This window comes from Vombatus ursinus, unplaced genomic scaffold (genome assembly GCF_900497805.2).
Source record: "Vombatus ursinus unplaced genomic scaffold, bare-nosed wombat genome assembly UNPS02014812.1, whole genome shotgun sequence".
Classification (NCBI taxonomy): Eukaryota; Metazoa; Chordata; class Mammalia; order Diprotodontia; family Vombatidae; genus Vombatus; species Vombatus ursinus.
Genome location: NW_020954590.1, coordinates 46,552,849 through 46,566,117, shown reverse-complemented (window position 1 = coordinate 46,566,117; position 13,269 = coordinate 46,552,849). Strand labels below are relative to the sequence as shown.

The window sequence follows — 13,269 nt, the reverse complement described above, 5'->3', positions numbered from 1 at the left end:
ACATTTTGGCATGTATGTTTTTATTATTCCTAAATTCTTTCTTTAAAAAAGAATTAGGAAACAAAATAGATTATGTGGAACTTTAAAACCGTAGCTAACATTGACTTAAATCAGGAGTGGGGAACCTGCGGCCTTGAGGCCACATGTGGCCCTCTAGGTCCTCAAATGCAGCCCTTTGCCTGAATCCACAGAACTGTTCTGTGAAGTTTGAATTCAGTCAAAGGGATGCACTTGTGGACCTAGAGGACCACATGTGGCCTTTAGACTGCAGGTTCCCCACCCCTGACTTAAATGATGACTTTTAATAGTATGAAGTTTTAGAATATGTCATATTTTCACATACTCTGTAAATACTATGTTCTAAATAGACTTTTGAAAAATATTTATAGTGAAATAATTATCTGTAATTGGTATTAGCTGGTTTTCATCCTGAATTGGATTAACTAAATATGTAGGGTTCCCTTCTCCCCCCTCCCCCCCATCCTAAATTTTACAATGTTATGCTCTAGGGAAAAAATTATAATTGTATTAAAGAAGCCAAATCTGTATAATGGTTATTACCCCTCAGCTAAAACTTCTGAAACAGGTGTTAACTTTTTATCACTTTGAGTTTATTCACAGTGCTCTTTGTAGCAAAGATTTTATTAAGATAAAATTTTTGTGTTTTAATATTCATATCAAGCAATATTTTTTTTCAAGTTTTTTCAATTTTTTAAGTTTTTAGAATTCATATATTTCATTTCTCATTTTCAGTGTATGGGTCAGGTAATATTCTTGTTGGGTGGATCTAGAAACAGAAGAACATGTATATTGTCAATTATTTTTAAATGTAATGAGAGTCTCACCAAAGCTAGAATGTAAGTTTCAAACCCAGTGCTTTTTCTCTCTGGCATTATATTAATTAAGAGACGGTGTGTGATTTGGGGTGTGGGCATAGTTTTTGGACTTGGAGTCAGAAAGATTTGGTTTAAAATCTTGCCTTTAATGTGTATTAACTATGTGATGTGGGCAAGTCACTCAACCTGTGTGCTTTAGATAGCTCCTGAAGACTCTACAAACTAAGTCTTTGGAGGAGTTGCAGTAACAGCCAGAGTTTCCTACCCTAATAGAATTGCAAATATGAAAAGCTAGTTCATATTTGAGTTTTATATCAGCTATTATAGATGCATATATTTGTGTGTGTAATTTATATTTTCATAACATGAATTATAAGTGAATACTGTGAGTATTAATACTGTGAGTATTAATACTGTGGTGTTTTTTGTTGTGTTTTTTTTTTGGTTACTGAATATTAGGTTAAGACAACCAAGACACTTCCACTCATTTATGGAAGCATAGTAAAATTTTTTCTTTATGGTGATCACGATGGAGATGTATATGCTACAGGAGGGGAAGTTCAGATTGCAATGGTAAGGTAACAAGGAATGAACGAAAATTATCAAAATTCTTTTGGTACTTTGTGCTTCTGGATTCAGTAAATGTTTTTTTTAAAAATCTTTCATTTTTATTTTCTTTTTGCTTAGTATTGTCCCATTTTCTTGGCTCATCCTTACGTGGAAGTCAGTAATAGTTTTAGAGTATCTCAGATATGTCTCATCAAGGTTGAAAGGCATTAAGTATGAATCCATTAACAGTGTTTTCTTAGGACCAGTTAATATAAGTGTGAGAGGGTCATCATTGGAAGGTTGAGCTTCATTAAGTTACGTTTTGTGGTCATAGTACCAGATTTGGTCATAGCCTTCCATTAAGTTGTTGAGGGCTTGGGTGATACATGGTTAAATGAATACCCTATCTGAAAAAAAAACCCAAAAAACCTATGCATCTTTTGGAGTACTGAATTAAGATTATTGCATAATACTAAGCTTAGGTGCTGTCAATGATGTAATTTTTTTTCCCAAATCAAAATGTTTCATTGTTGATGAGATCATAAAGTGAACCACATAGAGCTTTATAGTCATTACAAATGCTGTATTCGTCCTGGTTAAATAGCTTTTTGATTAACATTATATACCAGGATTTTGGTTATATAAAGAGGTTATATGATTGCAGTTTTTTTAGTATAATATAGAAATATCTGGTAGATATTTTAATATTTAACTAGATTAAAGTACATTTTTATGGAAGTTAAGTTCTTCATTTTAAATAAATACAACTTTTTTTGAAAGCCTGCTAATGATAACATTCATTGATTTTTATGTACTTAGGAGCCTCAAGCTTTATATGATGAAATTAAAACTGTGCCTATCACGAAGCTTGACAGGACAGTAGCTGAGAAAACTGTCAAAAAATATGTAGAAGATGAAATGGCAAGGTAAGATTCATTAAACATGAATGATATTATTAGTCATAAGTGTATTTAAGTGATATTTTTCAATTCTGTTTTTATAATAGGGCAGTTTATATGCATTATTACATCTTTGTTAAAACAGTATTGCATTGCAAATCTAAGTTTGTATTGGAAATGTGAAGGAAAAGCATTTCATATTTACAATGTGGATTAAATTTAAGAATACTGCTAGAAAATTTTTTACAATATTGTTAAAACTTAGCAGAATGTCTTTTCTGGGGGTAAAAAATTAGAAGTTGAGAGGAAGCCCATCAGTTGAGGAATGGCTTGAACAAGTTGTGGTATGTGGTTATGGTGGAATGCTATTGTATTTTAAGAAATGATAAACAGGGTGCTCTCAGAAAAACCTGTAAACACTTGCATGAGGTGATGCAAAGTGAAATGTACTGAGTACAAAGTAACAATAATATTGTGGGATGATCTGCTGTGGACGACTTAGTTATTCTCAGCAGTACAATGATCCAAGACACTTCTGAAGGATCTGTGATAAAAAAAATGCTATCCATCCCCATACTTTTTATAAACCTTATTTTATTTTCTTTTTTTTCTTTTATTTTTTTTGTCACTTGGGGTCAAGTGACTTGCCCACGGTTACACAGCTAGTAAGTGTCAGGTGTGTGGTCTGAGGGCAGATTTGAACTCAGGTCCTCCTGACTTCAGGGCCGGTGCTCTATCCACTGCGCCACCTAGCTGTCCCTAAACTTTATTTTTCTTGAGTTTTTTTGGTCTCTGTTTTCTATCACAACATGACTATTATAGATATGTTTTGCATGACTACACGTGTGAAACCTATACTGAATTGCTTGACTCTCAAGGGGAGGGGATGCGAAGGGAGGGAGGGAGAGAATTTGGAACTCTGTTGTTTATTTTTATTAATTTTATTTTGATTTATCAACAATCATTTCTATAAACTTTTGAGTTTTAAATTTTACTCCCCCTTCCTTCCCACCTCCCTCCCCAAGACAGCGTACAGTCTGATATAGGCTTTACATGTACATTCCTATTAAACATTTTCACATTAGTCATGTTGTAAGGAAGAGCTGGAACCAATACGAGGAGCCACCAGAAAGAGGAAACAAAACACAACAGAAGGGAAAAAAATAGAAAATAGTATGCTTCAATCTGCATTCAAATTCCATAGTTCTTTCTCTGTATTGGGATAGCATTTTCCATCATGAGACTTTTGGTGATGTCTTAGATCCTTGCATTGCTGAGAAGTGCTGAGTCTGTCAAAGTTAGTCATTGCACAATGTGGCTGTTACTGTGTACAGTGTACTCCTGGTTCTGCTCATCTCACTCAGCATCAGTCCATACAAGTCTTTCCAGGTGTTTCTGAAGTCGGCCTGTTCATCATTTCTTATAGGCCTGTTCATCATTTCTTATAGCACAATAGTTTCCATTACATTCATATACCACAACTTGTTCAGCCATTCCCCAGTTGATGGGCATCCCCTCAATTTCCAACAACAGCTTCTGGGCTAAGAACTCACTATTTGACAAAAACTGCTGGGAAAACTGGAAAAAAGTATGGCAGGAACTAGGCATAGACCAAAATCTCACACCATATACCAAAATAAAGTCAAAATGGGTTCATGATTTAGATATAAAGGCTGATACCATAAGCAAACTGGAAGTAAGAAATAATTTACCTGTCAGATTTATGGAGAATAGAAGAATTTATGACCAAACAGGAAATAGAGAACGTTATGAAATGCAAAATGGATAATTTTAATTACATTAAATTGAAAAGTTTTTGTACAGACGAAGCCAATGCAACCAAGATTAGTAGGGAAGCAGAAAACTGGGAAAGAATTTTTACAACCAATGTCTCTGATAATGGCCTCATTTCTAAATTATATAGGGAACTAATTCTAATTTATAAGAATACAAGTCATTCCCCAGTTGATAAATGGTCAAAGGATATGAACAGGGAGTTCTCAGATGAAGAAATTAAAGCCATCTATAGTCATATGAAAAAAATGCTCTAAATCACTATTGATTAGAGAAGTGTAAATCAAAACAACTCTGAGGTACCACATCACACCTATCAGATTGGTCAACATGACAAAACAAGTAAATGATAAATATTGGAGATGTGGGAAAATTGGAACTCGAGTTTTATTTTTTTTATTCTTTTTTTTCCTTTTTTTAAATTAATAAATTTATTATTAGTTTTAAACATTTACTTCCACAAGATTTTGAGTTCCAAATTTTCACCCCATCTCATCCCTCCCCCCACCCCAAGATGGCATGCATTTTTGAACACGCTTTCCCTGCTGTCTTTCCCCCCCTTCCCCTTCTGTTTTCCTGTAGGGCTGAATAGATTTCTATACCCATTTCCTGTATTCTTATTTTTTTAAAGGAACTCGAGTTTTACATGTAACTGGGGGAAAATAAAATACTAAATAAAAGCTAAAAAGCCCTTTAGAATGATTACCAAATGGGACTTTATTTTTGACATAGCTGATTTTTTTTTCACTTAAGCATCATTAAGTTTGTTTCCTCAGTATTGTATGGTACAGTAATGAGTAGAAATAAGAGTTATTTTTCGGGTTTCTCTACTAAGCTTTTTTGTTCTTTAGGGCTTCTTTCAGTTCACCTTTGTTCTTAAATATGTTTAAAACAAAAGCTGTGTCAGTACTAAAAATGATAAGCGCCATAGTCTTAGAATGCATACTTTCACCAAAAAATAATCCCTAGGTTAATGAAAATTATATAAAATAAAACTAAGTACCTGCACATACATTCAATCTTAATCTCACTGTGTTTCCAAATTTCTCTTTGATGGATAACAGATTTATATTGAGGGGAAGATGGTTTCTACTGAGAGTAGAAATTTTTGAGAGAATAGTAGAAATTTTATCATCTGCCTTAAAAAGAAGTGTTGACTCAGTTGGACACGGAATTTTTTTCCTGTTCATCATTATAGCATATTTTATAAATTGGAATTGTGATATGTTGTTTTGGTCATAGACTTCCAGATCGTTTGTCTGTAACTTGGCCTGAAGGAGATGAATTGTTACCAAATGAAGTCAAGCCTGCTGGGACGCCTATTGGTATGATTTCTGCCTAGTATTAAACAGGAAACTTTTTTGGCTATTTTAGTATCTTAGTGTATAAGCATGTTAAGGAAGAGTTTATAATTCAGTCCTTGCCCCAACTCACTCTTTGCTTTAGTCCATGCTCTACGGTGTAGTCTACACAGTTACCAAAATGATTTTTCTTAAACTTTTTTGATTACATCCCACTCCTACTTAATAATCACTTGTAGCTCCTGTTGCTTTTATAATAAAACATAAGCTCCTCATTTTGGCTTTTAAAGACCTTCACAGCTGTGGCACAACTTACCTTACCAGCTTCATTGTGTATTATTCCACTTCTTGCATGTTTGTGTAGTACAGCCAAACTAGCCTTTTCACCATTCTTCACAGTGAGGACTTTCCATCTAACATTCCATCTCCTATTTCTGTGCCTTTGTATTGGTTATTCCCCAGTACTGAAATTCTCTCCATTACCTCTGCCTCAGAGACTTTGTTACATCGTACTTCAAGACTAAACTCCAGCATTACCTTCTATATGAAACATTTCCCAATTTCCTCCAACTGCTCCTGCCCTGCCTTACAAAACCACCTTGTACATATTTTGTGTTTATACACTATATATTATTATATATGAATGTTTCATCTCCCTTGAGATAATATAATTTCTTTGAGAGATTGTTTTTATACCCCTAGTACTATATATAGCATATAGTACTGAAGAAATGTCTGCTGATTGATTAACAGTAACTATTAACTTGAGAATCTTGGTTTGTAGCTTTATGAATATAATTTTTCCTTTAATATTTCATTGATATATAGGTGCTTTAAGAATCGAAATACTGAATAAGAAAGGAGAAGCCATGCAAAAGCTTCCTGGTACAAGTCATGGAGGATCAAAGAAACTACTAGTTGAGCTGAAGGTTATTTTGCATTGTAAGTAAACAAATGGACATTGTAACTTTGTTCCTTTTTTTTCAGAGGTAGTATAGATTTGCAAATTTTAAGTTCATCAAGTATTAAGGGAGCTTTTAAGAAATTTTCTTTGACCTCTTGGTGAGATTTAGGCCTACAGTGATGTAATCTCCTTAAAGTCATGAACTCTATTTTCATCTTTATTTTGCCAGTATCTAACTGATGCCCTACACATAATAAGAGTTTAAAAGATGTTAATTTTTTTTTTTTAGTGAGGCAATTGGGGTTAAGTTACTTGCCCAGAGTCACACAGCTGGTAAGTGTTATATGTCTGAGGTCACATTTGAACTCAGATCCTCCTGACTCCAGGGCAGGTGCTCTATCCACTGCGCCACCAGCTGCCCCTAAAAGATGTTACTTTGCTACTCCAAATAGAGGTGCTGTTTTTGCACATGTGGATACTTTTCCTCTTTGGGATATTGACTTAATATTGGTATCACTGAGTTGTGATATTTGGGGCATTGCAATTGGAAAAAAATACTCCATTTTAGGATTTTGGTTGTCACAGTTTCAAAAAAAATGTCACTAGAACTTGGTATAGCTGTTATTCTGATTCTGACTTGATCATAACAAGGCCTTTGAAAGAAATCTGGGGGTGGTGGTGAGTTATTGGGATTTGGACCATGGGCTCTTGTTATGAGGTAGAATCATAATAGAAAGAGATGTTATAGTGATTGACCAAGAGGTGATTGGCATAGGTCAGTAAGTGAAAGAGAAGGGTTATAGATGTGTTGACAAAGAGGACTATATTCATGAGATTATGTACTACGAGTCACTAGGCTTTAGAATCTAGTCTGACCTCCCCATTATTTAGCTATGTGACATGAAGGAAATCATTTACTCCAGTGTTTTTAGTTTTCTTCCTCTGTAAAATGAGGAGGATTTGATTAGATGACCTCTAAAAATGCTTTTTTAGATTTCATTACCCAACATATGTCATCATGAAGTGCGGTTATAGGAGCAAAAGTGTTCTAAGAGGGTTTGGTGCTTGACTCCCTCCAATGACCCACTTTTAGCAGGGCCAGAATAAGGTATCACTTACCCTCCTAAGTCTCAGCTTTTGCATATGTTTTTGCCCACACACCTGTCCCCTTCTACTCCCCCAGCAACAACAACCAAGTCACTAACTTCACTATCTTGGCTAAAGGTCTTATGACAGAGTATGTCTTGAAGGATGGCTTGATAGCAAAGTTCACTTTTTCCTGAGGGCTTTCCTCTGATTAGAGTGTGCAGGTGGCATCTAAGATACAGTCTTATCTAATAAGCGCGTTCACTAGTATTTTCTGTGTACTCAGTGTGTGTGTGTTCAGCCCCAGACTATCAAAGTGCAGAGAATTTGAAGACCTTTTCCTTGTTGGGGAACTTAACAATGCAAGTAGACAGACAAAATCCATAAAATAGCTTTTGAACATAGGTAAATAGCTTCTCATAAACCAGCTGACTCTAATTTTACTGTTTCCTTAGGAAAATCATCAGTTTCTTTTCACCTAAAAAATGAAGTAATTGGACTTGAGATCTGCCAAGTTTCTTCTCTAATATAGCTTGGTTCTATGGAACTAGACTGTTAGATTTAACTTGATAAAAATTTTAAATACTGTTAACCAAAAATGACCAAGGCATCCTGGTTCATACAATTAGAGTTTTTATTGTTCTATGTCTCATTATGTGATCTCTGTGACTGAACTGTAGAAGGAATGAAAGTTTAAGAAAGTAGTGGGAGGCACTTCATATGTGTCTGCCTTAGCTTGAATCTTCTCAGAAGCTTGGTAAATGGTTCAGGTGGAACATGTGGGCTATGTGGACTCAATTAGAACAATGGAAAACTTTAATAGAGGAGGGAATATCATAGTTAATGTGTTCCCTGGCTTTTTCATCCCTTGAGTTTTCACTTCTAAGTCATTGTGAAAGTAAGGGAACTAACTGCTTGTTCTTTTTCCTTTTTCATCCTCTCCCTCTTCCTCTTCTTCTCTCCATCTTCTTCTCCATTTCCTCTCTTTCTCCCTTAAAATGTTGTATTAGCTGCTAATAAATATGCTTACAGTTAGCACAAAATATTCTATGATAAAAAGAAATATCCTTGTACATTTGTCTAGAGATTAGCAAGTTCAAGGAGAAAGTCATGTTTAATTAGGTAAACATTTCCTTTGTCTCTAACATATCCACTAATAGGTTGTTTTTTTTCTATTTTCATATTACATATAACAGCAGTTGTATTTCTTGATATTCCTAAAAATAATTTTTAAAAAAGCTTTTTGTTTAACATACCCACTAAGTTCAAAATTAAGCAGTTTTTATTTTGATTGTAGCTTATTTGTGGGAAATATTTTTTGGTGATAAAAAGAAATGCTGCTGTGCTATAGCCTTTTTTTTTTTTAAATTTTTAATTTAATTTCTTTTTAGTTTTCAACATTCACTTCCATAAACTTTTTTTTTCTTTTTGGTGAGGCAGTTGGAGTTAAGTGACTTGTCCAGTCACACACAACTAGTGATTGTTATGTGCATGAGGTTGGATTTGAACTCAGGTCGTCCTGACTCCGGGGCCAGTGCTCTATCCACTGGGCCACCTAGCTTCCCCTTCCATAAGCTTTTGAGTTTTAAATCTCTGCCTCTCTCCCGTCCCCCTTCCCCCCGATGGTATGCAATCTGATATAGGCTCTACATATATGTTCTTATTAATTTTTTTTTTTTAGGCAATTGGGGTTAAGTGACTTGCCCAGGGTCATACGGCTAGTAGTGTCAAGTGTTTGGTCAGAGGCAGGATTTGAACTCAGGTCCTCCTGACTTCAGGGCCGGTGGAAGAAACAAAACAAAAAAAAAGACAGCAAATAGTATACTTCTATCTGCATTCAGACTCTAGTTCTTGCTCTGGATGTGGATAGCATTTTCCATCATTAGTCTTTTGGGGTTGTCTTAGATCCTTGTGTTGCCAAGAAGAGCTCAATCTGTCAAAGTCAGGTGTCACACAATGTGGCTGTTACTGTGTACAGTGTTCTCCTCGTTCTGCTCCTTTCACTCAGCATCAGTTCATTCAAGTCTTCCCAGGTTTTTCTGAAGTCTGCCTGCTCATCATTTCTTATAGCACAATAGTATTCCATTTCATTCTTATACCACAGCTTGTTCAGCCATTCCCCAACTGCTAGGCTCCCCTACAATTTCCAGTTTTTTGCCACCACAAAAAAAGCTGATATAAATATTTTTGTATATGTGGGTCTTTTTTCCATTTTTATGATCTCTTTGGGATACAGCCCTAGAAGTGGTATTACTGAGTCAAAGGCTATGCACATTTTTATAGTCCTTTGCTATGCTATAGCTTTTAAAAAAGTTAGGATGATTTGCATTAGTGTTAAAAATGAAAGCATTATTGAAGAAAGTTCATTATTGCTGTTTTCTTTCTTATGAGGATATTTTCATTTAGTTTGGGACTTGTTAAAAAATGAATAAATGAAGCTATATGGAATTCATTGGCTGAATTCATAATTCCAATTCTTCTTATATTATATTTTCTTGTTTCTTGATTATAATTGTAACTTTTTTCCTCTTTTATGATTGATTAAGCTTCAAGTGGGAATAAAGAAATAATTTCTCATATCAGTCAGCATGGGGGCAAATGGCCTTACTGGTTCAAGAAAATGGGTGAGTTATTCTTCAAATGTTAAGAAACTTAATATTTTGGTGACTGGTTAGTAATAATCTTTTTTTTTTAAACTTACATCCAGAAAATATTCAAAAATTGGGCAATTACACATTAAAATTGCAAGTCGTATTGAATGAAAGTAATGCCGACACTTATGCTGGCCGGCCATTGCCATCAAAAACATTTAAATTTTCTGTCAAAGGTAAGTAAAGCTTTGAATTTCCTTTGAATTCTTGTAGCTCACTGAAATACCATTTTAAAATAAACTGGAAGATAGACTTATCTTGTAAGATATGGAGATACTCATATAAGTTTACATTTAGAAGATAACCGACACTGAGTACATCGTGTTTTATCCATTTGGGACTATTCTATAATTTTTCATTCAGATAGGTCTCAGTCACTTTCTTAATCTTCAGGGGACAGTTGAGTTCTAGAGTCATTGTAGTAGTTCTGGAATCGAAAAGAATTCCTGCTTAAGATTAGAATGTTATTGACCACAGAAGCACATGTACAGTAAATCCTCAACTTTCATAGGGGTAATGTTCCTCGAAAATGGTGCAAAACTCATGCAAATGTTGATACACTGAACCTATGGGAAATAGGGGGTTAATGTTCTGCAAGCACCAAAAACTGCAAATTTTTGCTAGTGATTGCTGAAATTACACTCTTCTGCACACAATTTTTTATAGCAAAACATTATTTCTGATAATATGCATTTTTGTAGCTCAGTAACTGTGAAATAACCCATAAAATGCAGTACACAAAATAAAATTTGTAACATGCAAAACATTTTTCTTGCCAAGTCATTACCTCGAATTCTGTGATCTTTTGTGTTAACATGTCAGTTTTTAAAAAACGACTTCTGACAATATTCATTTTCATAATACATGAAATCTACAGTATCATAAATACTGTACTGCAAATGAAATTCTTAAAACTTAACCATTTTTGAACCTTCCATTATTAATCTTACATTCCATTGTGTCCTATGACAGTGGAGAGTGTTGTACTGTATATTATACTGCTGTAAACTTCTATCTTGTCCTCTGTCTGAAAACCAAGGGAGATGTTGCTGGGACTTTAGTTCCTGCTTACCAGAAGACACCAAGACTGGAAAGGTCTTGATATGCCCCAAGGACTTGTACTATGTTTTGGGGCATACTTGTAACACAAAACTTGAGTTTTAAAGGCAAACGATGAAAATACGCAATGAGTGTGCAGGAAGCTCTTTTACAATGGTAAGATGAATAAGACCAGTGAAGGGCCTAGTAGAATACCAGCCACTCTGCACGTTTATGGGCATCACACCTCATTTTTTCTCTGCTGCGCATAGCCATTAATATGTGTGGTTGCCATCATGAAAGTGAAAATGAAGTTAGTTGCTATTAAAATCAGGAGAACGCTTGAGAACTTTATTTAATGTAATCAGGGAGCAATTAGTGGGTGTTCTCTCACCAAGTTAAATAGAAGCAAAAATAAGCACCTCTTTCTTTGGAAATTTGAATATAATTTTATTCCTTAACATTTGCCATGGTTCTTTCAGATACCTGACTAGCATGATATAGCTTAGCTACATTGCTCAACATTGCAGGTTTTATGAAAATTATTCTTTATTCTCAGCTACATTTGTGGAAAATCAGTGTCTTAAGTTCCTTATGGATTAAAAAAAACCCTACCCTTAAGATTAATGACAGTTTATAAATGACTTTGCACATCAGTTGTTATGTCAAAATTATTTTACTACTTTTATATTGTAATGAAGATATTCATTAAGATAATTTTCAACTCAATTGTTCTTATATGAAAGAGGGTAAACCAGAGAAATTTTCAGTGGGCCTTTTGGATCCTCCATTTCGTGTTGGAGTCCCATTCAATATTCCCCTGGAGTTGCAGGATGAATTTGGTCATACTGCTCAACTGGTAACTGATGTTAAGCCGGTTCTTGAAGCAAGGTAATTTGAGAAAATAAACTTTAATTTTCTTTCTTCATCATATTTATTCTGTACTTAACTTTGTTCTTACGCTGTTTCAAATAATAGTACAAAACTTTTAAATTTTAGTGTCTCTTATATATTTACTTTTGTTTAGGTAGAGAACATTTTGTCTTCTGGTTCCCCAGTGCCTTACTTAAACTTACTATCATTCCTCTGTTATGCAGATATTCTAAAGTCCCGTTGATAGGTCTAGAGAGGGATGGTTCCAAATGGGGGGTGTCTTCTCCCTCCCCCATGCCAGGCTACTCAGATCCCACTACCAACCTTCTTTCCAATACTTCCTTTTTCTTTTCCCTACTTAATGGACAGTGACTTCCTTGTTCCCACCTTTGCTGAAGGGAGCTCAGAATTCTCACTACATTTGTACACTTTGGTGCACTTCCTAGTGGCAGTGGGCCCATTCCTTCCAGGCTCCCTGTCCTGTTGAGTAGACACCTAGATGATTTATCTGTTGCCTTGTGTTATTTGTAGTTTTAAAACGTTATATTTTCTAACCTGCATTGTAAAATCATGCTTATAGGCAAAGATTCTATATTACGACTTTTGTGTTTTTTACAGTGCTTTTTTGTACAGTATAGGCATACAAGGCACAGTATAAATTTGTTGACTTATAAGCTAGTCATGGCAAATCAAAATTTACAGAATGGAAGACAGATATACTCTGTTCAGTGTTCAATTGACAGGTTATAGAAATGGTTAATTCTGTCACTGGGTAGTGACATTGCTCATGGATTGGTAATAATGAGTGTGATTGTGTGATCCATAATATGACACGGATACATAAAACAGATCTCTTAGGATTTTATTGTAGGTATTTTAGGATAATAAACATAACTTTGTTTTTTTTTTGTTTTTGTTTTTGTTTTTTAAACAGTGGCTTGTCTTTACAATATGAAGACATAAGCAAAGGACCAAATTGTGTAATTAGGGGTGTTACTGCTAAGGGCCATGTCAGCTCTTATCAAGGCAAGGTAAGCCATGTATCTTAATGTTATATATTTAATCAAATTTATTGATGAAGCAATATCATGTGAGAGTAAAATATTCTTATTTGTGTCATACTGATTTTTGAACATTTCTTAGAATAGCTATGATGTTTGGTACTTGAAAAGAAGTCAGTTTCATACGTCATCAGTTTCTTAGCACTTAGGAAATGATGGCTAGTGAGTCCAGGTTTTTTGCTATGGAAATATGTTATTTTTGGCGGGGGGGCAATTGGGGTTAAGTGACTTGCCCAGGGTCACACAGCTAGTAAGTGTCAAGTGTTTGGTCTGAAGC

At 34.8% G+C, this 13,269-nt stretch overlaps 1 protein-coding gene across 3 annotated transcripts in view; it reads left to right on the top strand.

Annotated features, from left to right (window-relative positions):
• Window positions 1-13,269, top strand: part of LOC114054253 (structural maintenance of chromosomes flexible hinge domain-containing protein 1-like) — a 182,174-nt gene that overhangs the window by 50,730 nt on the left and 118,175 nt on the right. For all 3 annotated transcript variants that reach the window (XM_027877431.1, XM_027877432.1, XM_027877433.1), the window contains exons 14-21: window positions 1,296-1,409; window positions 2,205-2,311; window positions 5,321-5,403; window positions 6,208-6,321; window positions 9,916-9,993; window positions 10,077-10,196; window positions 11,805-11,949; window positions 12,866-12,962. In XM_027877431.1, coding sequence (XP_027733232.1) covers window positions 1,296-1,409; window positions 2,205-2,311; window positions 5,321-5,403; window positions 6,208-6,321; window positions 9,916-9,993; window positions 10,077-10,196; window positions 11,805-11,949; window positions 12,866-12,962 — 858 coding nt within the window. The remainder of the gene's footprint in view (window positions 1-1,295; window positions 1,410-2,204; window positions 2,312-5,320; window positions 5,404-6,207; window positions 6,322-9,915; window positions 9,994-10,076; window positions 10,197-11,804; window positions 11,950-12,865; window positions 12,963-13,269) is intronic.